The sequence below is a fragment of the Dama dama genome, chromosome 18, assembly GCF_033118175.1.
Source record: "Dama dama isolate Ldn47 chromosome 18, ASM3311817v1, whole genome shotgun sequence".
NCBI classification, from domain to species: Eukaryota; Metazoa; Chordata; class Mammalia; order Artiodactyla; family Cervidae; genus Dama; species Dama dama.
In genome coordinates, this window is record NC_083698.1 from 25,611,867 (window position 1) to 25,637,372 (window position 25,506).

Consider the following 25,506-nt stretch of genomic DNA (forward strand, 5'->3'; position numbering starts at 1 on the left):
TTTGTCCACCCTAAAGAACTCATATCCACTAGCAATCATTTCTGATTCCCACTGTCCTTGTCCCAGCTGTAAACGATCATTAATCTATTATATTTTTCTCTGTAAATTTGCCTATTCTGGACATGTGGTTCAGAATGGAATTATACAATATCTAGTCTTCTGTGACTGGCTTACTTTGTTTAGCATAATTTGTTAAGGTTCATCTACATTGACATGTATCAGTAGTTCACTTATTTTTGTTGTTTAGTATTGCTGAATAATCTTCCCTTGTACAGATATGCCACAATTTATTTACCAGTTCGTCAGTTGGTCGACATTTGGGTTGTTCTATCTTTTGGTTATTATGAATAATATTGCTGTGAACATTTCTGTAGAAGTTTTTCTGTTGGATGTGTTTTTCGCTTCTCTTGTTGTGTGAATATATACCCAGGAGTGCTTTGTGGCTCAGATGGTAAAGAATCTGCCTGCAATGCAGGAGACCCAGGTTCTATCCCTGGATCAGGAAGATCCCATGGAAAAGGTCATGGCAATCCATGCCAGTATTCTTGTCTAGAGAATTCCATGGACAGAGGAGCCCGGAAGGCTACAGTCCATGGGGTCGCAAAGATTCGGACATGACTGAGTGACTACACTTTCACTTTCAGGAATGCAATAGCTGAGTCATAAGTGTTTGTCAGTACTTGGTATAATCTATCTTTTTTTTATGACAGTCATTCTAGTGGGTGTGAAGTAGTATCTCATTGTGGTTTTGATTTGCATTGCCCTGGTGACTAATGATGTTGAGAATCTTTTCAAGGGCTTATTGGTCATTTGTGTATCTTTGAAGAAATATCTTTTCAAGTTCTTTGCCCATTTTTAAATCAGGTTGTGTGTATTTTTGTCATTCAGTTTAACTCTTACAAATTTATTTTATTTATTCTGGATACTAGGTCCTTATCAGATTTATAATTTGTAAATATTTTCATCCATTCTTTACACAGATGTTATCTTTATTTTTTTCCATCACTTGTGCTTTTGATTTTGTTATTTAAGAAACCATTGCCAAGATCCAAGGCCACAAAGATTTATTCCTGTGTTGTCTCCTAAGAATTTTGTAGTTTTAGCTCTACATTTAGATCTCTGATCAGTAGCTTCCCTGATAGCTCAGTTGGTAAAGAATCCAGTTCAATTCCTGGGTCGGGACGATCCACTGGAAAAGGGATAGGCTACCCACTCCAGTATTCTTTTTTTTTTTTTTTTCCCCACTCCAGTATTCTTGAGCTTCCCTGTGGCTCAGCTGGTAAAGAATCCACCTGCAATGTGGAAGACCTGGGTTTGATCCCTGGGTTGAGAAGGGAAAGGCTACCCACTCCAGTATTCTGACCTGGAGAATTCCATGGAGTATACAGTCCATGGGATTGCAAAGAGTCAGACATGACTGAATGACCGTCACTTTCGATTTTGAGTTAACAAATTGTTAAGTGTAGCCTTTATCATATTCTGTATCTTTTGTATATTTTCTCACCATCTTCCCTCAGATACCCACCTCATTTAGATTGTAAATATTCTGGTAACAACAACTAGTTATTACTCCTCACCTTTCTATCATCAGGACCTTTTTTATTTTTAGAGATAAGAATACTGAGCTAAGTTTTAAGAGTAAAACTGAAAAAAAATTGTCCATGATTATAAATTAATTAATCTGCCTTGCTTTCATGTGTGTCAAATAATAGACAGTATTAACCTGGTGAGAGCTGTGGTGATAAATAAAGGAGATACTAAATTTTTCTTAAGTTTGAGGTGGTTCCCTTTTTGAGTTGCTTATTCGTCTTAGGGTTCCAAATATATATGTATTTTTAGAGAAGAAATATATTTTTGGCTTTATTTTACAATTTAGTTTTATCTGTTCTATTTGCATAATGAGAGGAAGCTGGCGCACATAGCTATCTAAGCTAAGTGAAAAATAAGTGCTCGATTCTCATGTACAAAAACAGAATCTGAGATGCCAATATTTAAAAATACTTTTTCATTCTGAATAACAATTATGTGCACTACAATATTTGTATTCCTTCCAATTATTTTATACCACATGCTTATGATGTTCATTGGGTCTCTATTCTTAAATCTTTTAGTTTAAGGCACTAGCTTGGTACTGGTATTTTACTAACGGAATATTAAAATGCAATTCACAGTACTCATGATTTCAATTTTATACCTTTTTTTTTCTGCAGGACATGCAAGTGCCCTTCTCTAGAAAGTTATTTTTAAGCCCATCTTTGGACTCTGCTGTTCCCTGTGCTTTCCCTTATCCTTTTAAACTATAAAATCTGTGAATATAAGAATCATGTTTTAGTTTTCTATTTTTTCTTAAATGCCTAGGCCAGCACTGAATGAATGTATTTTCAAAGTATCCCATGGTTTGTTTATCATATAATTTGAAATTGAGAATCCAAATATTTTTCAAAGGGAGGAGAATTTCTGAAAGTAGTTTTTTTTGTTAGCATCTTAACATCCAAACTCTGCTTGCTCACAAGATGACTTAATCAGCACCATATCAGAGACAGCTTGCTGTGTTTACCATTGTTAGTTGGGCCAGCATATGTCCAAAACAGTTGGAATGAGAAAAACAGCATTGACTTGAAGCCAAATTAGAGAGAGGAAGGAAAAAAAGAGTTCTTTAGCTATTGAACAGAACCAAATGCCTTGGATAGTTAGGGTACTTCTGTACAGGAAGAAAAACAAAAGAAAAGCAAAGGATGACTATTCTTTTAGGCAAAAACACACACATACACACACACACAGGACTTAGTTCATATCTAAATACCCTGAAATAATAAAAATCAGTAGATTGATGATGTGGCTGTAATTTTACTTGTATAGCTCTTTGCAAGTTATGTTATTTTTATACATTAACGAAAAAGAAAAAAAAAAGGCATTCTAAAGTACTTAAATTGTGGGTAAGTTTTTTTTTCAGTTTTACTTGTCAACTTTAGTTGATTTTGTTCTTCCTAATTACTAGCAATTTTCTATTACCTCATTAAGCAAAGTCAGTGCCTTTGACCATCCATTACATTTCATGGGCTCAGAATAATATTTCTTATTTTTGTCAAATTGAGTATTGTGTTGCTCTGTGGTAGCACTTTGTGAGGAAAATGTTTATTCTTATTTTCATAAGAGATTAATAACAAAATATAAATGCTTGTGTTCACTATATATACCTCATTGAAGAAAAACCCATAGAAAAGTTAAATATGTTCTTTGAAATGGAAAATGGACTGTGTGCTTTGCTGTTTATAATGAAAGGCTTGAGAAAAATTTTTCATACACCACAATCAGGGAATAGATTAATTTTGACCATAATTGAGTTTTATATCTCAGATAAAACCTGCCCTAGGATAATTTTTAATTAGATAAACCTTATCTAAAAGACTCCCTGCTTTCCATTCCCTGCCATTCTCTTCTGTTTGGTAGGTATTCCTCTCTTTCCTCCTAGGTCCCCTTGCTTTCTCTATGGTTAGACCCTGCCCTGCTGTTTATTGATTTTCCCAGAAAGATCAATGAAGTCATCTGGAATTATCTTTCTCATGAGATAGACTTTCTAATAGAGACTAATACATATCATATATGTATACATGTATTATATATATGTATATAATATGTATATATATATAATACATGTATACATATATATATACATATACATTTGCATATATATATATATATGTATATATATATATATATATAGTGGGTTGGGAGAGTATAGCCTTGACACTAGAACAAGCCTTGATAATCGTTACTTAGGCCTCATACATGAGGAACCCAAGGCCCATGGAAGTGGAGTGATGAAGATTTGAACCAGGCACTCAGTTTTCTTTCTGCCATGTTCTGCTTCTCTCCTTTGGCAGGATCTTGTGTATTAGCCAGAAAGAAGATGGACTGATAGATTGATTCATTTATTTATTCTCTGCAACAGCTGTGTCCCATGACTGTGAGAATCAAGTAAGACCAAGACTTGGTTTTATAAATTTGATGTTCCTGATGAGTTTGGTGAAAGCATTATCAGAGCAGCATAGAAGGAGGGAACTAGGTGTGTACCCTGAGACCTGGAGGTGAGAGTGGATAGCGGAGGGACGCACCTTGTGTCGAGAATCAGAATCCCTCAGGCCCGAGACTTGATTATCAGGTCAAGTGTGTCAGGCCTGGCTTCCTCTTTGCTGAAAATGAGATTTTCTTAGGAGGTACCTTAGTCATTTATGCAAATAGACACCTATTGTGCCAGCCCCACCTGTTCTCCAGACATGCCTAGAAATTTCTAAACCTTGGCTTGACTAAATCTTGCATCCTGCCAAATTTACCTTGAGAGGAGTAAACCCAACTGAATGGCCTACAGAAATCTTAAGAGAGGTGTGCTTAACACGGCAGGTTGAATTTCCTCACTGACCTAAGGCCTCACAGGAGGTTCTGTCTCCTTTTCTCTCCCTCCTTCCCAACAGGGAGAGGAAACCTAAATAACTTCTATAAAAGTGCTTTTCTCTTAGGATAAAGAAAATTTTCATCTGCTTTTTGTTATCTCTTGTTTTTTTTTTCTGTTTAACCAAGGTAATATTTAGTTTTGTTTTTAATTTGAAGGATTACAGATACCAAACCATTGACTTACAGAATGTAAGAAAAAAAGGTAGAACTTAAAATTTTGTATAATAAATGAGCTGTCAAGCTGCTGAATCTCAGCTCATTTGATCTAAGTTATATTATGAATCCTGTGGAAAATAAAATTGAAGCCATTGGATTCAGAATGGCTTTGCAAAACTCTATGATTAGCAGTGTATTTCCTATAATCTTGGGTTAGATTAATTTAAAATTACATTAATATCTGGAAGGACATTTGGGTAACTTTTTTTCCATAAGTTATTTTTTTCTTACAATGCCTAACTACTGGGTCTATTTTGTTTGAGGCACCAGATTTCTTTAGTGGTTTGGCTAAGGATCTATCACTAGGATATAATAGCCAACCTTGTAGCAGTATTATCATAGCTTTGAGGTACTTGTGATGTTTCTTTGAAACCTCAAGGTTTTAAAATATTCAATACAAGTTAAATCAACCCACACATTATTAACAAAAATTTTAATGTCAAATAAACACAATATCCTATAATTTCTAAACACTCCTTTCCTAAACTCATTCAAATGTTCACATGTTGATTTCTGTAAGTTGTACTGGCTGTGTGTGTGTGTGTATGTGAGATATGAGGAATCACATATCAGCTGCTACACAGATGGAAGCAGTCTGTGTCCTTTTCTTAGTTTAGTAAAAGTAATTTCAATTGAGCAAATATTTGTTCTAGATCTGCCTTCTAACATGCAGAATATGTTACCTCTGCCTCATGGGAAAGAGGTAAGTTACAAAGAGAAACCATCTGCATCTTTAATATGGAATATGATAAAATGACGTCCACTTAGCATCATTCAAAGTTAATATTTACCATGATTTTAAGTAAGTTAGAATTTTCATTCTCACCTGTCTAGTGTTCATTATCCTCACCTGTAAAATGGGAATAATAAGGCTGCTGTCTTAAATTTAAAAATCCATCCAAAAATTGTAGCTAGTGCTCAGCATCCATTCCTGACTTTACAGTGCCATTGTTCTTATTTATATTTTTGTTTTCTAGATTACCGTTTAATGCAAAGAGCAAGCAACAAAGCCTGAAACTAATATGTTAGTCCAATAAAAATACTTAAAGGTACTTTTACATGGAATGTTCCTTGTCAGTATCATCTGCTTCCTAATTATGTTTCGTTTTAAATAAACTGCAGTTCGCTGGTGACTCAGACAGTAAAGTCTGCCTGCAACGTAGGATGCCTGGATTTGATCCCTGGGTTGGGAAGATCCCCTGGAGAAGGAAATGGCTACCCACTCCGATATTCTTGCCTGGAAAATCCCATGGGTGGAGGAACCTGGTGGGCTACAGTCTAGGGGGTCACAAAAATCGGACATGACTGAGTGACCGACACTTAGATAAGCTAAATTATGGTAATTTCTAACCTTATACATTACGCCAGTAGACTAGAGAGAAGAGAGATGGCTTAGGCACCTGACTGTTGATGGGAGAGATCACTCTATGTGATCTCCAGATAGATGGAGATTCTGTGCCGTAAGCTTGGGCAGACTTTTCCAGTCAGCGCAGATAATAATTATTTGAGGCTGCACAGCCTGTTCTGCCTCTGTCACACTCAACTCTGCCTTTGTGGTGTGAAAGTTGCCATAGACAATACATAACTGGATGGAAGTGACTGTGTTGAAAACTGAAATTTCATGTAATTTTCACATGTCATGAAATGTTTTTCATTTTAAAAATCATTTAAGAATGTGAAAATCATTCATAGGTATTAAATAGCAAGCAGAAAGACAGGAGGCAAGCTGGATTTGGCCCATGGGCCAGGGTTTGCTGACCCCCAGCTCTATAGAGTTCTGTTCCCTTTTAATGCTTTAAATTATTTCTTATACTTTTGTTTGTGTAAATTATGCTACTTTAAATTGTAGACTGATTATCTCAAGCTGTGCTTAAAATATTGAGAAGTATTCTGTAATACTGACAGTTCTCTGAATACAGCCTATTTCTATAACCAGATACTATGAGTTCTACCAGAAATAGAAATTTTAATGACCGTCTAATTAAACAGAAGAGAAAAATTATTACATTTTCTTATGCCAAATTATGAATGTCTTTAATTAAGGCACATATACTGTCACATTGATTTCTCTTTATATGTGTTAAAAAAATTAAATTATTCTGACAACTTGAGGCTCTTCTCTGAGGTAATAGATCCTTTCACTTACCTAATAAGTTGTGCCTTAATGGCTAGTGACCATATTTTATAATTCACAGGGAATCATGAACCAGAAAAGCTCTGAAATAAGGAAAAATAAACCACCACAGTCTATCCTGTCAAATCTTTTCTCATACTGTCAAAAAACATCTGCGTCTTTCTTTTTGTTACTACTTTCCTTCTTCAATTAAAAAAGTAATCTAAAAATTTATGAATAGTACATTCAAGTCTCATTTTCAGTTTACAGTTAATATGATTCACTATCTCTTCATGAAACAATCCAATGGGATTTAGCTAGTCAAGTACTCATGATAACTTCATTATTAGGCAGTCTTTACCTGTGAGTTAGTAGATTTCAGATTAGAGAGTAAGATGAATTTTTAAAAATTGTCTTAACAGAAATTTATATAGATAAAAGTGCGAAATACTAAATTTGAAGTTCCTAAATACAGAATCGTTTCTAAAGAGAGCATTGAAACACCTGAGAATTCACCAGTGTGTCAAAATATGTGGAAATGTGTTCCATAACACACCTCTCTGTGGTGTATGTTGGCAGTTATAAGCAAGTGCTTTCCTTTCACCTCGAAGAAATATATTATATTATTTTAGAAAAAACTTTTCATTCTCATTTACATCAAGGCACACTTCAAGGTGAACTGTGCAAATTAAATTGGATACCTGTTTTGTAGAACTCAAGAAGAATAGTGGAGTGGCTAAGGCCATAGACTCCACAGCTGGATGGTGTATGCTCTAATTCCTGTTGCATCACCAAGTAGCCCTGTGACCTTGGCCAGTTTCCTCGGTGGCCTACATTTTCCTCATCTGTGAAATGAGGCTAATAATTATGTCTACCCTTAGGTTACCAGATAGCACAACCTCATAGTGCAAAGGAGGATAGATGAGTTAACATTTCTTTAAAAGCACTCAGATCAGTACATGGCACATAGTAAGTGTTATATTGATGTTGGCTCCATAATTTAAATTAAAACAACTCTGCAGACCAATCAACAGTATGGTACTAATCTTTGTTCTTACCCAAGTTTAGAAAACCAAATTTGGAGTCAGCATAGGGAAGTCACATGTGTTTAAAATGCCCAAGTCCGGAGAACTTTGCATAGTAGCAAGTTTGCATAATTATTTAAAAACTCATATCCAAAGCGCTTCCTGACAAAGAATAGTGGGTATTTCTACTTATGACCAAAAGTGGTGCCACTGTGTGGCAATAATGTATACACAGGTGCCAGAGCATTTGCCTGGCTAGGGTTGAAATTGTGCAATATAAGATGAATTTTTATTTTTCAGCATTGACTTTTACCCCCAAATTGTATGTATAAAGTGCAAGTTTATTATTTCCAAACCATACTTTCCAAATTCTCATAGTACCATGAAACAGTAATGCATTTTTCTTTGAAAGAGAACTAATGTAATTTGGCTCTGATTTGAGTTCAGCAAGTACAGAAATAATGCCATTAGAACAGTGTTTTTTAAACTGAATTCCATGGAGTCTGGATTCCCAGGGAAAGGGACTGGGGAGGAAGTGAGTGGGTGGGACTCTGGTTCTTCCTTAACAGTTGCACTAGTGCTGGTTTTACACGTTGCGACTATTCATAAGTTTTTATTTGAAGAAAGTGTTCAGCTGTTTAAAGAAATGTTTCCATGTTTTAAAAGTGTGCAATCCTATATTAGAAGGGTTTAATGGGACTTTAAGACTTTAGATTTGCAATAAAGATTTCCTGGGAACTTAGGAAACAACTGAGATCTGGAGAAGATGGTGGGGGGGGGGGTGCGAAAGTACATTGGTTGAAGTTCTAGTCCCATTATGCAAGATCAAAAATTAGACAGTAGAAAAGGAAAAGACATGATTTAAATCAAAGAGGAAAATGAGAGAAGCATCATGCATGACATGTCTGCTCTTTTTCTCTTCAGATTTTCCTGCACTGTTTAATATATGCTGTTGTCTTAAATATATTAAGCATTTAAACTTTCAGAAAATACTGGAGTTTTTATTTTTAGGTTAAAGGCAAATTGTTTCTTGCTGGCAGGACACAGGACCAGTAAAAGCTCTGTTTTTCTTTTGGAAGAGAACATGGTTACATACTTCTGCAAACAATGGTTCCTGATAGAAGGGAGGGAACATATTCTTTGAAAAAAGTTTATTTGCTGAATAAACAAATGTACTTTGTTCAAAAAGGGTGTTTGAGAGGGGTTAGAGAGGGGTATCCGCTGAGAGAATCATTTATGCAACTACTATTTATTAAGCTTGTATTACGTCAGATGATGAACTGACTTCTGGAGTTAGAGGGTAATGCCCTGCCTCAAATGTTAAGCTCTCATACGGAGAAGGAAGTTGTGTTAGCCATTTGCAAATAATAATAATTTAGTACTTGTCTCTAACCTGGAAGAAAATGCAAGTTGTAGAAAAAAATATGGAGAAGACCGTTATCCCACCTTCATTGTAGTTCTTACAGAAGTCAGTTCGCTATACTTCCCAGGTGATGAGTGGTATGAATGCTTTGTGTGCGTGTTAAGTCACTTCAGTCATGTTCAACTCTTTGTGACCCCATGGACTGTAGCCTGCCTGGCTCCTCTGTCTATGGGATTTTCCAGGCAATAACACTGGAGTGGGTTGCTATGCCCTCCTCCAGGGGATCTTCCCTACCCAGGGATAGACCCTGTGTCTCTTATGTCTCCTCCATTGACAGAAGGGTTCGTTACCACTTTACCTGGGAAGCCCATATGTCTGAATAAGTAACACTTTTTAATTCAATACTTGTATCACCTATTTTAAAACACTAAGATTTCCCATCTACTGAGTCTCATTTATAGGTATCATCATATCTAATCCATCTTTTATCTCAATAACATGGATTAGGCTCTTAGCTCCTGTTACCTTGAAGTCATATAAATTGGTTTGATTTTGCTTCCATACTTCAAGAAGTTCAATGAAGCTTTTACTTGGTTCTCAAATAGTAAAGAACTAGCAAACACTGTGATACATTAGAACTAAGTGGGTATTACAAATGAGTTGGCAATTCATGTTGGTGTTATGGTTTGTTATGACTGCTTAATTCAAAGGCATATTTGCAGAGAGGGAATTTGAATTAAGTAAATCAAAATAGTAAGGCTTTGATTAAAAAATTAGCTTTCTTAAGCTTAAATGTTGATATTTCAAGGCCTACTGATATTTTAGTCATTTGTGGTTATTTTTGTTTCCTATTCAGACCCCTGGGAAATAAGAGAATAGTAAATCAAAGCTCAGATTACTTCTTGCATTTATTTTCTTTTCATTTATGCCATGTATTAGTGCACCTTAAAGAAACTGTAGACATGTGTAACTTGAACAGAATCACTATGAGGGAGAATTACATTTCTTGTCTAATCAATTTAAATAATTCATGTTATAAAAATTATTTTTTTCAAATTTGATTACTAATTCTAATCATTCTTTATGATGCAATCATAAATATCACCAGTGGAAAATAAGCTAAGAATATTTATTTTTATCACTAAAGTGAAATTTAGGAAAAACTGTCATCCAACTGAGGTTGTATTACTTGTTTTCCCATTTCCCATTTTTTATGTTAGCCACATTCAAATTTATTAATTTATTTTTTTAAGAAAAAAATATTCTTTACGAGACTGAGGTGATTCTGTACATATCAATAGTTGATCAGTTCTGGTATAATTTTCTCATAACATGAGATGATCATTCATGAATTAGGCATTACTGTTTAGATAATTCAAGATTGAAGTCTACTGATGCTAACAGCATGAATGGGTAAGTTTTTTTCACTCAGTGCTTCCCTAGCTCACTTTGGTGGTTCTAATCTGTCAGCACACTGAATGTTAAGAGATACTTTGGGGTCTGGGAAATGTGAAACGACGCCTTAGGTGGAAAAAGTTTTGAGATTGATTTTTTCAAATACTTAATCACTTTTGCTAGAAACTCATTCACTTGTCAATAATTTAAGCAGTCAATATTTATCAGAATTCAGATAGTCAAGAGGACCTAATAATTAATTGCTCTAGGATTTTAATTGGATACGTGTGTATGTGTATTTCTAGTTTTGTCACCATATGGTTCATCACCATCACTCATCCGTTTATTCCTTCATTCATTTCAGGTATGCACTGAGGCATACCATGGTTTTATGCTATACCAGGCGCTGAAACTTTAGTTCCTCTTCTCATGGAACTTAGAATAATGGTGAAGGGAGTCAAACAAATGTTATGAAGTGAGCTGCAAACTTTAATGAGAAAATGCAATAAGATGCAGAAAGAGATCCTACATCAAATCGTTTTTAGCTAAGATATGAAGGATAAGTAAGAATCTGTGTAGAAAAATGGGTTGGGGTGGGATTGGAATTCAGAAAGAGGTAATGTTTGTATGAGAAATCTCGGAGACATCAGAGACCATGATGTGTTTAAGGACTGAAAGAATATTGTTGTGACTCAAATGAAGGGAGGAAAGCATATCATAGACATCATGTTAAAGATTGGGATTACACTGATAGGTATTATCCAGGAAAGTGACAGAGACTGCTTTCATAAGATAGGCAGTGATAGTAGAGAGCGCTTGAAGAATTAAAAAAATATTTAAGAGTGGAAAAAGTTATTTATGTTGATTCTGTATGGATAATCTAGAGGGAAAAGAGGAGTCAGATATCACTGTCATGTTCTCTGGGGACACAAACTGACATCAGAGTTACTGGAGAAAAAGCCGCATGAGACAGCTACGTGGAGAACACCAGTAATACCTCTGCTCTATCGACTACGCCAAAGCCTTCGACTGTGTGGATCACAGCAAGCTGTGGAGAATTCTTCAAGAGATGGCAATACCAGACCACCTTACCCGCCTCTTGAGAAATCTGTATGCAGGTCAAGAAGCAACAGTTAGAACTGGACATGGAGCACCAGACTGAATCCAAATCGGGAAAGGAGTACATCAAGACTGTATATTGTCACCCTGCTTATTTAACTTATATGCAGAGTACATCATGCGAAATGCTGGGCTGGATGAAGCACAAGCTGTAATCAAGATTGCTGGGAAAAAAAAAAAGATTGCTGGGAGAAATATCAGTAACCTCAGAAACACAGATGACGCCACCCTTATGGCAGAAAGCAAAGAAGAACTAAAGAGCCTCTTGATGAAAGTGAAAGAGGAGAGTGAAAAGGTTGACTTAAAATTCAACATTCAGAAAACTAAGATTATGGCATCCATTCTTATCACTTCATGGCAAATAGATGGGGAAACAGTGGAAACAGTGAGAGACTTTATTTTGGGGGGCTCCAAAATCACTGCAGATGGTTGACTGCAGCCATGAAATTAAAAGACGCCTACTCCTTGGAAGAAAAGCTATGACAAACCTAGACAGCATATTAAAAAGCAGAGAGACACTTTGCCAGCAAAGATCCATCTAGTTAAAGCTGTGGTTTTTCCAGTAGTCATGTATGGATGTGAGAATTGGACTACAAAGAAAGCTGAGCACTGAAGAATTGATGCTTTTGAACTGTGACTTATGTATATTTTCAGTGGCAATTTTAGAATAGATGTTAGGCTGGAGACAGAATGTCACCATATAGAAAGCAAATAAATCCCTGGAAAGGAAAATATTAATATCTCCATTGAGAGTCCTGGAGAAAAAATAGAAGAGGGTCCAGGTAGGATTCTGGAGCATCAATATCATTGTATTTAATGCATCATGTTTTATACATTGGTTTATGGGTTGATGTGCATAAGCACATGAGTTCTTGGAAGCACATGAGTTCATTCCCTTCTCTTGTTGATTAAAATCTGTTTTGGCATTTAATATTGCTTTACAAATATTCACTGAATAAAGGTATAAATGAAAAGTCATATGTCAACCTGATAATACTATAAGAATAGTGATTTTAATGTTATTTTAGATACATATAGTCCTAAACAGTCTGATACTCTCTTTAGATAGTATTAACTACATTATACTAAAGAATTTATTCTGGAATATAGTTATTGAGGCAAAGAACTGGAAGAACAAGATATAGACAGGCATCAGGCTTGGACCAGCTCTCTGTTAGCCTTATGCTATGATATAATAAACCCCTTCATGGATCACAACCTTGTTTTGGTGAAGGGGCTTGCATAACTCGGTGAAGCTGTAGGCCGTGCTGTGCCGGTCCACCCAAGATGGATGGATCATAGTGAAGAGTTCTGACAAAATGTGGTCCATTGAGGAGGGGATGGCAAACTCCTCCAGCATTCTTGCCACAAGAATCCATGAACAGTATGAAAGGAAAAAGATATGGAACTGAAAGATGAGCTCTCCCTGTCGGAAAGTGTCCAGTTTGGAAGAGCGGAGGGGAATTGCTGATAAGTGCAGGAAGAATGAAGAGGCTGGGCCAAAGCAGGATTGATGGTCAGCTGTGGATGTGTCTGGTGGTGAAAGTAAAGGCCGATGCTGTCAAGAACAATATTGCATAGAACCCTGGAATATTAGGTCCATTAATCAAGGTAAACTGGACATGGCCCAGTAGGAGATGTCAAGAGTAAACATTGACATCTTAGGAATTAGTGAACTAAAATGACCAAAATGGGCATATTTAATTCAGATGACCATTATATCTACTACTATGGGCAAGAATCCCTTAGAAGAAATGGGGCAGCCCTCATAGTCAACAGAAAAATCCGAAATGCAGTACTTGGGTGCAGTCTCAAAATGACAGAATGGTCTTGGCTCATTTCCAAGAAGAATCTTTCAACATCACAGTAATCCAAGCCTATGCTATGCCCGAACCAGTCATATCGAAGAAGCTGAAGCTGACTGGTTTTATGAAGACCCACAAGACCTTCTAGGACAACTCCAAAAAAAGATGCCAGCAAATTTGAAAAACTCAGCAATGGCACAGGACTGGAAAAAGTTAGTTTTCATTACAGTCCCAAGAAGGACAATGCCAAAGAATTTACAAACTACCTTACAATTATGCTTATTTCACATGCTACCAAGGTTATGCTCAAAATCCTTCAAACTGGGCTTTAGCACTTACATGAACTGAGAACTTCCAGATGTACAAGCTGGGTTTCAAAGAGGCAGAGGAACCAGAGATCAGATTGCCAACATTTGTTGGATCATGGAGAAAGAAAGGGAGTTCCAGAAAAACATCTACTGTAGTCTTTGACAATGTGAATCAAAACAAACTGTGGAAAATTCTTAAAGAGATGGGAGTATCAGACCACCTTACCTGTCTCCTGAGAAACAGGTATGCGGGTTAAGAACAATACTTAGAACCAGCCATAGAATAACTGACTGATTCAAATTGGGAAAGGAATATGATAAGGTTGTGTATTATCACCTTGCTTATTTAACTTCTGTGCAGAAGTACGTCATATGAAATGCCAGGATGGAATCACAAGCTGGAATCAAGATTGCCACGAGAAATATCAGCAACCTCAGATATGCAGATGATACCACTCTAATGGCAGAAAGTGGGGAGGAGCTAAGAGCCTCTCATTAATGGTGAAAAAGCTGGCTTCAAACTCAACATTCAAAAAACTAAGACCATGGCATTTGGTCCCATCATTTCTGGCAAATATATGGGGGAAAAGTGGAAGCAGTTACAGATTTTCTTTTCTTGGGCCCCAAAGTCTCTGCACATGGTGACTGCAGCCATGAAATTAAAAGATGCTTGCTCCTTGGAAGGAAAGTTATGACAAACCTAGACAGTGTATTAAAAAGCAGAGACATCACTGCCAACAAAGGTCCATAGAGTCAAAGCTATGGATTTTCAAGTAGTCATGTATAGATGTGAGTGTTGGACCATGAAAAGGTTGCATACTGAAGAATTGGTACCTTCGAATTGTGGTGCTCGAGAAGATTTTTGAGAGTCCCTTGGACTGCAAGGAGATCAAACCAGTCAATCCTAAAGGAAATCAACTCTGGGTATTCATTGGAAGGACTTATGTTGAAGCTGAAGCTCCAATACTTTGGCCACCTAATGCGAAGAGCTGACTCACTGGAAAAGACCTTGATGCTGGGAAAAATTGAAGGCCAAAAGAGAAGGGAGCGATAGAGGATGAACAACAGCAGCAAAAATAACCAAAAAGATATAAAGCATAAAAGTGTTCATAAAATTACAAAGTTGAATTGCTTTGGTTCCAAATCAATGTTAAAAGAAATGGGTTTTGAAGGGGTAGTGGGATTTCAGAAACGGAAATATCAAGGTGGTTTTGTTGCTGTTGTGCAGTTGCTCGGTCATATCTGACTCTGCGACCCTATGATTGCAGCACGCCAGACTTCCCTGTCCTTCAGCGTCTCCCCGAGCTTGCTCACACACACGTCCATGTTAGTGGTGCCATCCAACTATCTTGTCCTCTGTCATCCCTTTCTCCTCCTGCCTTCAATTTTTCCCAACATCAAGGTCTTTTCCAATGGGTTGGCTCTTTGCATCAGGTGGCCATAGTATCGGAGCTTCAGCTTCAGCATCAGACCTTCCAATGAATATTCAGGGTTGATCTCCTTCAGGATGGACTGGTTGGATCTCCTTGCAGTCCAAGGGACTCTCAAGAGTCTTCTCCAACACCACAGTTCAAAAGCATCAGTTCTTCAGCACTCAGCCTTCTTTAAGGTTCAGGGTGGTTTAGATGAATTTAAATCAGCTTTATGGAGTCGAAGGAAGGAAAAATTTTAAGTTCTTCTATTTGTTTCCCAAAGCCCACAGACTCGACCAGAAAAACTGTCTCTGGTGATCAATGTAACCAATAATGAGAAAGGGGCAGTGAAGATAGAATCACAAAAGCTAGGTATCCCCCATTGCTGTGGCAGAGCAAAGTTTAACATTCTTCGGGGTGGGATTGACATCCTACATGTGAAGTTGCATCAATATGACAAAGACTGTAAGTGCTACTTACAGACATTCTTCCATCCATTTTCCAAGACCTCTCCAATTTCTTTTCAAGAAGGCTCACAGTGAAAATTGTATTTTAATACTTGAGTTAGCTGACCAGGTGATCAATAGAATTGTGTATGTGCATACAAAGAGTTTAAGGCACAGTAAACCAGATAACTTCCTAATTGGCAGTGAGTGTCAGTGTTATTCCTTATTAATTTTGGTTTGGCCAGACAGTACAGAAATGGCAGGACATGGCAGTACATACTATGCAGAGCAAGTTGCAATCTTTTCTGGCACTACCTGACAAACAAGCGTCAGTGAACATCTTGGTATTGAGCATTTTCATAAATGACCTGGTATCATCAGGATACATGTAGACATATGTTACTAGGACCAGCCTGCCTTAGCGAAGCCTGCAGAAAAGAAACAAATAGGAAAATATTAGTGAAAGATACCTATTCCTGATGAAGTTTCATATAAATTCCTGCAGAGTTTCCCATATACTTAAACTTTATTATAGGCTATACTTTGAAAAGAGTCAGATCACACATATCTGAGAGAGCTATTCCACATTCTTTTTTGAACCCCAAACTACTTGAGAAGCCCACATATTTGACTGGTTGATTTTAAAGCACAAAATGGTACAGCCGGCAGCCTTTTCCCATGGGTGGAGTCTGCAGGCCCAAACTCTCACAGATTTCTGTGCAGGAAAGGAGGAACAAAAGAAGCTGAACAGATGATCAAAGCAACATTTGTTTCCCCAGATCTGGCAATTGTTGTTCATATGTCCACCTGCAAGTGGTTTTGGTCAACCATTTCTTGGTATGAGAACTTAATTTCCACATAAACTGTCTCTGGGTAGCAGTGGAATGTGGTGTCCTGAATATTAGCATAACTGCTGTAACTATGAGTATTAACTGAGATATGTAGTTAAATATGGTTCCATTTTTGTCGCAGTTTTTCAAGTCTCAACTTTTAACTAAATTGACACATATGAATTGGTGGGAGATTGTCCCTATGCCATTTTCTTTTTGTGAAAGCCTGTGCTTTGCACTACACTGCTTCGGGATCTCATTCAGAGGAACAGCATGAACAGGCTTCAACCATTGTTGTGATAGTTGTAAATGGTCAAAATTTGCATTCTTAGAATTTTTCCATTCGTGAGGTTTGCAAGTTATTCACTTAAAACATTCTTAAAATGGATGGCTTCTTGTTTGTAAGCCAGATGATAAAGAAGCAACCAGTGAGTCCTGTTACTGAACATAAGAAGATTCTTCCTATTTACCTGTGCCATAAGTAATAGCATCTAAAGTGAAGATTTAAGCAACATGCGAAAGTACTGAGTTTTCTCAGTACTTTGAACTTTTTAATGGTCTTGGTATTTAAAAAAAGGTATTTGTTAAAGAAATTTAATTACAACTGAACAGGAATATGTATTGCTTAAATAAATATAGTTATCATACACATTTATATGAGCTGAGATTTATATTTTGAAATGGAAACATCTGTGTCCATGTTTCTTAATAAACTAAAAACTATTTCTAAAAATTTCATGAGTTGATAAATGCTAAACACAAGAAGGAATAACTGTCAAAGAATAATTGGAAAGACACTGAGGAAAGAATGAGTAGAACTTTGTAGAGTGATAAGACTAGTTAATTTAGATGTGGAAAAGTTCTGACTGGGCATTTGGTATTAGAATAATAATGTGTGTGTGTGTGTGTGTGTGTGTGTGTATCTTGGCATGTATTTGAAATCTCAGACAAATAGTGGGTGAGTCCAAGTAAAGTTATATCTGTTAAGAAAATAGGATTTGATGGGACTTGCCTGGCAGTCCAGTGGTTAAGACTGCACTTCCAATGCAGGAGATGCCGGAGTTTGATACCTGGTCAGGAAAATAAGATCCCGCATGCTCCTTGGCGCAGACAAAAAAAAAGAAAATTGGATTTGTTCCCTGGTGGCTCAGGTGGTAAAGAATTTGCCTGCAATGCAGCAGACCTGGGTTTGATCCCTGGGTCAGGAAGATCCCCTGGAGAAGGGAATGGCAACCCACTCCAGTATTCTTGCCTGGAAAATCCCACGGACAGAGGAGCCTGACAGGCTACAGTCCATGACACACACACTCATAAGTAATGCTAACAGTCAAAGAGTCGGACACAACTGAGCAACAACAAATGTTAACGCTACTATTTGTTATCATCAACTTCCTTCTAACTTATGTATCCCTGGCCACCTGTTCTAAGTAATTTGTAAGGACTTTGCATGCTCCTAGACAAGAAATGTTGTGAACAGTGATGATTCCATTTCCTCATTGTTAAAGCTGGTTGTTATTTTTTCCTTGTAAGTTGATTATTTCTAATTATGATAATACAACAGCTGTTGACAGTGACCTTTCTTTCATATTTTGTGATGTGTAGGTGACTGTAACTTGTTGAAACTCAGCCCTGGTATTGTGTTACTATTATTGTTCCTGGGGATGCTTATTAGCCTGTCACCGAAGATGTAAGAAAAATCCATCTTCCCTTTTGGAATACGATGAGCCTTTGTCACCCACAATGCAATTAATGTTAAAAATAGAAAGAATGGTTATGATATGATCATGATTAGACAGAGATGAGCTATTGTCCAAGTAACAGGAACTGATCCAGCAGGCCAGAGATGACCTACACAGAACCACCAGTTTGCTGGTTGCCATTTCTGAGTTTGATGAAATATTCATGCCTTTGCTCTCCTCTCTGCAAGCACTATTGATTTCTTGTATAAATGCTGCTATATTTAGTCTAGACAAATGGAATGTGGATTGCTGCTGAATAAATTGGATGAAAGACTGGGATCTTGCCTGCTGCTTTCTCTCGGTCTTGGGCAATTATTTATAATCAAGAGCAGTTTTTGTAAGTTGAGGGTGATTTTTCACAATTTAGTGATTAGTCTCTGAACAAAGGCAAGCAGTTAGACACAATCATTTCTGTTGGGATAGCAGGTTAAGAAGTCAAATTACCCTTTGAGTCTTAGACTAGCTGTATCAGAGAGTTCTGGGACTCTTTTCTCCTTATCTTTTTTGTTTTCTTTTCTTGGGGAGTGGGGAATTGATCATTATAGTTTACAGATAATAAGAATGCCAGCAAGGAGAGATCCCAGGCCTCTTGAAATTTTACATTTTGCATTCATAGGGTTAAATATGTTTATTGAGACGTCCATGTAAATACTGAGGCTTTATTCTGGCCTTTTCAGTGTAGAAATGAAGTATATCATTAACAGCCATTGCTTTTGATTGGAATAATGCCACCTCCATAAATTAATACTCAAAATCTCATGTTACTCCGGACCTTAATTGACAATTCTACACTGGACAGTGTGACCAAAGTTCTTACAGGCCCTCATTCTCACTTAGTTTCAAACTTGTCAAAGTTAATATTTTTTCTTTTGTAAATATCATGTTTTAGAAATATTGTTCACCAAACTATGGTTTATTAATAAATCATTTTCCCATTTTCATTAAAATGACATGTCAGTACAATAACTGCAAACTCTTCTCATCTGTATGTTGAAAAATCACCAGTGTTGTCAACCAAGATTGATAACAGGTTGCCCGCATAGCAGTGCACAGTCATGCCTCTTCACACAAACCTCTATGTACACACAACTCACATGGTAAGCAAGATATTAATATTTTATTTAGTGTTTGAAGCCTTAATTTCTACTAACAATTTCTGTTAGCCTTTCTTGACTTGCTGAAAATAACTCTTAAATTCACATGGAATATTAACTTCATAGTTTCCAACCGGCAATCTGCAAATTTAAGTTACTCAGGGTAGGAGTCGGAGCATTAGATGCAATTGTAAAAATATGAAAAAATAGAAAGGGGGTAATTACCCATATTTCTACCTAAAATAGAACTTTCTTTTGTTCTTTATCTCACCAGTCTTAGCTAGTAGAATTCAGAGACTAATACCATTAAATCTCCAGTAGAATATATGCTCAATGAAGGCGAGAATATTTTTGTCTTTTTGTTTTACTAATAAACCCAAACATGTAGAATCAACTTGGGAATTTAAGGTTCTCAATAAATGTATATTGACTAAGTTAAATTATAGTTAAAGAGTTATCATAGGGTATATGTCACTTTTATTGTTGTTCTTTCACTTAATGTTGTAACAGCATTTTTCCTGTTCCGATAAACATTGTTTTTAATGATTACGTATTTTCCATGAAATAGATGTGACATATTTTACTAGACATCTTCTTGTAGTTGGTGATTTCAGTTAAAATAATAATACTTTAGTTAACAATATGACATTGAACTGTTTCTTCCTGTGTTAATTTTATTTCCTTAAGATATATTCCAAGAGTTGGCAAACCTGAATCAAATGGTAGAAATATTTAATTCCTCTTGTTACCTATCACCAAATTGTGATATCACATATCACGTTTTCGGAAGTTTTAAACTGATTGGCAGTGCCACTTGCAGTATACAATTGTCTGCTTGGTCATATGTTTGCCCTGTTGTACATACAGGTATGCATATATATGAATCACGTATATGTTCCCTTGTCTATCGAATTCTCCAGGCAAGAATACTGGAGTAGCCATTCCCTTCTCCAGGGGAACATGATACTTAATAATTAGAAAATGATGCCTTATTTTTATTTAAAATTTGCATTTCTTTAGTGAAGGTGGATTTTTTTTTTTGTTTAGCTCTATTTGTTTTCTTGCCTTAAATATTTTCTATAAGTTTTAGTGTTTTTATTTTCTAATATTTAATAGAAACCATGCACAATTTTATTTTCATATTTACTCAATATTTTTGTTTGGTTATTCTCACAGTCTTCATGATTTAGTCTAATACACAGTAAATTCCACTTTTACATAATTTAAAAAAGCATTTATTGAGAAGTATGCTGTATGTTGTCAGTCTTTGAATTATCTTATTTAATCATTTTAACAACTCTGTGCTGTTACTGTTAATGGTAATTATCTCCATTTTACATGTGAGGAAACTGAAACCCAGAGAACTTAAATAACACACTCAGGATAACACAGTTACCCAGAAGGTAACATATCCTTTTATATGTTATGGGAACAGGCATTTAGATTTAAAGCAGAGTTTGGAAATTGGCAACCTGTATGTCAAGGTCCATTTACAGAAACATGTTTTTCCAGTTCCCATAATTTAAAAAAATTTCCCAATTATTTAATTGAAAATTAGGTGACTTCTGTCTACACTTGGTCTGTATTTGCTTTCTACTCACCATTTCCCACATATTAGTATGCATATTCGTAATTTTTCTTTGCTAGGTTCCATAGCCCTACAAATACATTATTTTATAAGCTTTACTTCTTTATTTTATAAGCTTTACTTCTTAAGGAATGTATCTTCTGACTACAAACAAAAATGTTTGTAAGTGTACAAATTTGTTTGTGTTAGAAGTTTTCTAATATCACATGACATCTTTTCCTCAATAGTGTTGCATTTTTTATCTTAAGTCAACTTGAATTTGACCAGTGGTCCAGTAGAATAAGTGTTATAAACGAACAACTTTGATACCTGTGAATCTTTGGAGTCATCTCTTTGAAAAGGGGAAATGTGAAAGATTTAATGGCAAAGGACAAAGTGCTAGCTGAAAATCAGCATTTTATCAAGTCTAATGTACAGAAGACCTTTTTATCATCCTTGTAAAAAAACAGAACTAAATTTATTGGTGCATTGAAAGAAATCTAGTAGGGTAAAGTGTCTTTCACTTCTAATTTGTTTCCAAATCAGCGTGCTAATCTTCTGTCCTCTGTCACCCCTCCTTTTTTTTGGTTTCTCCAGTCGATGTGAAGTCAGAGGTTCCTGTGGGCCTGGAGCCCATCTCGCCTTTAGACCTAAGAACAGACCTCAGGATGATGATGCCCGTGGTGGACCCTGTTGTCCGTGAGAAGCAACTGCAGCAGGAGTTACTCCTCATCCAGCAACAGCAGCAGATCCAGAAGCAGCTTTTGATCGCGGAGTTTCAGAAGCAGCATGAGAACTTGACACGGCAGCACCAGGCTCAGCTTCAGGAGCACATCAAGGTAGCAAGCGTTTCTTTGTCTCTGTGACTCTGGGAGTCTGCGCCATAACGTGGGCATAAGAGGGAGCACAGGGGTGATGTTTCATTCTGAAAAGATATGGATTCATGGCTGGGAGGAAACTGGGGTTGTACTAGTGAAAACCTAGGGTAAGTAAAAGGAATCCTGGCAGAAATCCTGCTTTGCTTCTTGGAGAGGGGCCTCTACAACTCCTTTATCAGTTAGTTTATAGAATCAATATCTGGGAATAGTAACTTCTTACCCTTTTTAAGATTCTCTTCTACATAATTTTGTCCATTTGCCACATCTACTCTCCATCAAGAAGAACCATGAGCCTGAGGAGACACATTTTATGTGTCTAAAGAATCTACATAGACTATTTACCAGAGAGGATAAATTAATCATTTTATGTGAAGAGAGAGCCTTTTTAATTTTTTTTTATTTTTGTCTTTGGTCTATAAGTAGATGTCCTAGATATGCCCTAATCTTCCTTATGGAAAAGACTTCATAATGTATACATACAAAAAATAACATAATGAAAAGCTGGATAGAATTTTATATATAATATATGTAAAGAAACTGGTACAGATGTTTTCAGTGTTTTTATTTAAGTCTAATAGATTAGGTAAGAATTTATTGAAAGACTTTTGGGAGTAGTTGATAATTTGAGACCCAAGTTATTTAATTAAGTTATTCTAGGAGAATTATGTCCATATCCCAGAATTTTTTGAGATTGACTATTTTAAGATCATTCTAGATGTGTTTGTATCTATTTAGTCTCTTGTATCATCAGAGATAAGTATTACTTCAGTTTAATTTGTAAATGTCTTTCAACTTCTTGATGAAGATATTTAAAACAAAGCTATTTTGGTCTGACTTAATAGATGCTTACTTTGAATTTATTATGACAGTAATATGAAGCAGCAAATATTTATAATAAAGTTTTTTATGTCCAACTCCTTCAAAAAATGACTCAACTATGTTAATATATTATTGTAATAAGGTAATGTGATATTATTTCATATTTTATTATATTGTATATATAGGCACTTGATCTTTTACTCACTTGCATATCAAGTACAAACACATTTACATGGTGTTAATATAGATAATTAATCTATGTTAATATAGATAATTAATCTAAGTTAGTATTATAAACTTTACCGTACTGATTATTATAGTGTCTGAGAAGGTCAAGATGCTTTTTCCTCCCTATGTTCCTTGTTTTGTAACTCCTTAGCCAGCAGGCCTATTTTATCTTATTTTTTTAAAAAAGCTCTTTGATATCTGATATAAAGGGTAATGTTTTTTTCCTTTAACTAAAAGAACTTTACTAAAAGAACTCTTCCAATTATTGATCTGTTCAGTTCAGTTCAGTCACTCAGTCGTGTCCGACTCTTTGCGACCCCATGAATCCCAGCACTCCAGGCCTCCCTGTCCATCACCAACTCCCGGAGTTTACTCAAACACATGTCCATTGAGTCGGTGATGCCATCCAGCCATCTCATTCTTTGTCGTGCCCTTCTCCTCCTGCCCCCAATCCCTCCCAGCATCAGGGTCTTTTCCAATGAGTCAACTCTTTGCATGAGGTGGCCAAAGTATTGGGAGTTTCAGCTTCAGCATCAGTCCTTCCAATGAACACCCAGGACTGATCTGCTTTAGGATGGACTGGTTGGATCTCCTTGCAGTCCAAGGGACTCTCAAGAGTCTTCTCCAACACCACAGTTCAAAAGCATCAATTGATCTGTAAGATACCCTAAAAATAAGAATGAGGATTTTAAGTCCCGTGTGGAATCATGGCTATATTTTGCAGTGTAGGAAACCTTCATTTAGTTTATAGACTTTTTTTTTAATGGTTCTTAAACATTATTTCAGTTTGACCTTTGAAACAGTAATAGTAACAGTGATGTCTAAATTCATTTCTTCAATCATTCTAGACATCTTAAGATGGCAGTGATGAATGAGTAAAATTTATATTCTTCACCATACTTTAAGATTTACATATCTAGTTCATTTTGCCGTGTTATGCAAGCCATGTTGCCCTGAATATTGGATAGTACTAATAAGTTACAGCTTCATATGCATCTTTTCATTTATGTTTGATGCCTTTGATAGTTGTAAAGATCAATATTAAAAATTTAAAGTAATTTGATTTTACTCAAAAGTTAATAGTAACAAGTAGGTAATTGTTACTTTGCCCCCAAACAAAGTAGTATATAGAAGGTTTACTGACATCTGGAAAATATTGGAAAAGGGGGGAGAAAAATGATTCTGAGATAGCTAAACGGAAAACTTAGTTTTTGGAATGATTTTCTAGAGTAATAAGTTGCTTTTTCAGAAACTAAAGACATACTTAAAATTTCCTTTTAAGTTTAAAAAGTGTTTTTGCTTTAATTTCTTTTTAACTTTACTGTTTTGTATTATATATTACAAGGCTAAAAGTTGATGCTTTTAACATTCATTTATTTTTTTTTTTAATAAGAAAGACACAGCATGATGCTTTACTTATTTATATTAGTGTTTTAAAAATTTGGCTTTCATAATCAACATCTGTTGAATTAGATGCTATTGTCCCATTTTTCCACCTAGTAGTCTGAGGCTCAGAGAAATACTGTAGGGTCACATTACAGGGTCACGTAGCCAGTAAAGATTTGTAATCTTGCCTTGTCTGCCTCCAAAGCTGCTACTTCATTCCGCCTCTGTGTTGGACTAGAACATCTGAAATTGGAGGAGTGAATTTTTTTTTAAACCTCATTCTTGCAGTCCTCAGCAATGAATGGTAGCTGTGCCAATTAAATTCTGTGCTTTTCTAGATGCCTAAGAGAGATTAACATTCATTTCTTTTTGGGCTTTGGGTGGCACACTAAATCAATGTGACCAACCCCAGCATCTGTATGGAACTAAGATTTAAGGCAAAGTTTAAGCAGAATTATGAAGTTTTTTGTTAGAAAAGAGAATTATTATTATTAAGAGACTAGTAGAGCACATCCAAAATGCCAGAGATTGTAATACGGAAGGAAACCAGAAATGCTTCTAACCATGTCCTGGGACGAGAGAAGCTATCATGTTTGACGTGCAGAGTTGGCTTCCTGTTGCTCCACAGTAACTCTTATGCCATTCCACATAATTTTTTTTCTGTTACTTTTCAATGTAAATTTCAGAGTCTTAGGCACCTGTCTCATGTAAACAGCAAATTATACTAACTTCATTAATATCAAAGCAAAATTAATATTGTTCAAACTTGCAACCTAAATTTCATATGCATTTTGGACATAATGCATGAGAGAGATTATTTCTCTGTCTTATGTCTGAGGAACCCATACTCTGAGTAGCTTATTAAGTTGTCTAGATCTTGTATCTAGTAATGTCAGAGCCTGGTAGAAGTCAGTCACGAGTTATTTCTCAGTGGGCACATTTACGATTATTCCTCAATGTCTGTTTCACAGTCTGAGAAAATTGACAACTCAAATGGTTTTTAAGAATGCTTTATATTCATGTTGTACATTATTTAAAAGTGAATTCAAAGGATTCAAAGAGCCAAACAGTAGTGTATCAAAGTGTAGTCTTGTGGAAGTGATTTCTTCTTAACCAGTCTATAGCTGAGGAGTTTTGTATGCTGAGTGAACTAATTAATTAGACTTTGCTATTTTGAGAAAATAACTTGTGGTACATTTAGGGATTGTATTCATCTATTGAAAACCTTCTCTGTAAGGTTTTGAAACTTTTAGCCTTCATTTTATTTCAGATGTATTTTCCCCAAAGTAATTCATATCTCACTATTCTACT

The 25,506-nt window shown here is 36.0% G+C and overlaps 1 protein-coding gene across 8 annotated transcripts in view; it reads left to right on the forward strand.

The window, feature by feature from the left end:
• Window positions 1–25,506, forward strand: part of HDAC9 (histone deacetylase 9) — an 896,685-nt gene that overhangs the window by 429,199 nt on the left and 441,980 nt on the right. For all 8 annotated transcript variants that reach the window (XR_009696639.1, XM_061165031.1, XM_061165032.1 and 5 more), the window contains one exon: window positions 21,482–21,723. Coding sequence is in view for 7 of the 8 variants with exons in the window: in XM_061165031.1 (XP_061021014.1) it covers window positions 21,482–21,723 (242 nt within the window). In the remaining variant the exon portion in view is untranslated. The remainder of the gene's footprint in view (window positions 1–21,481; window positions 21,724–25,506) is intronic.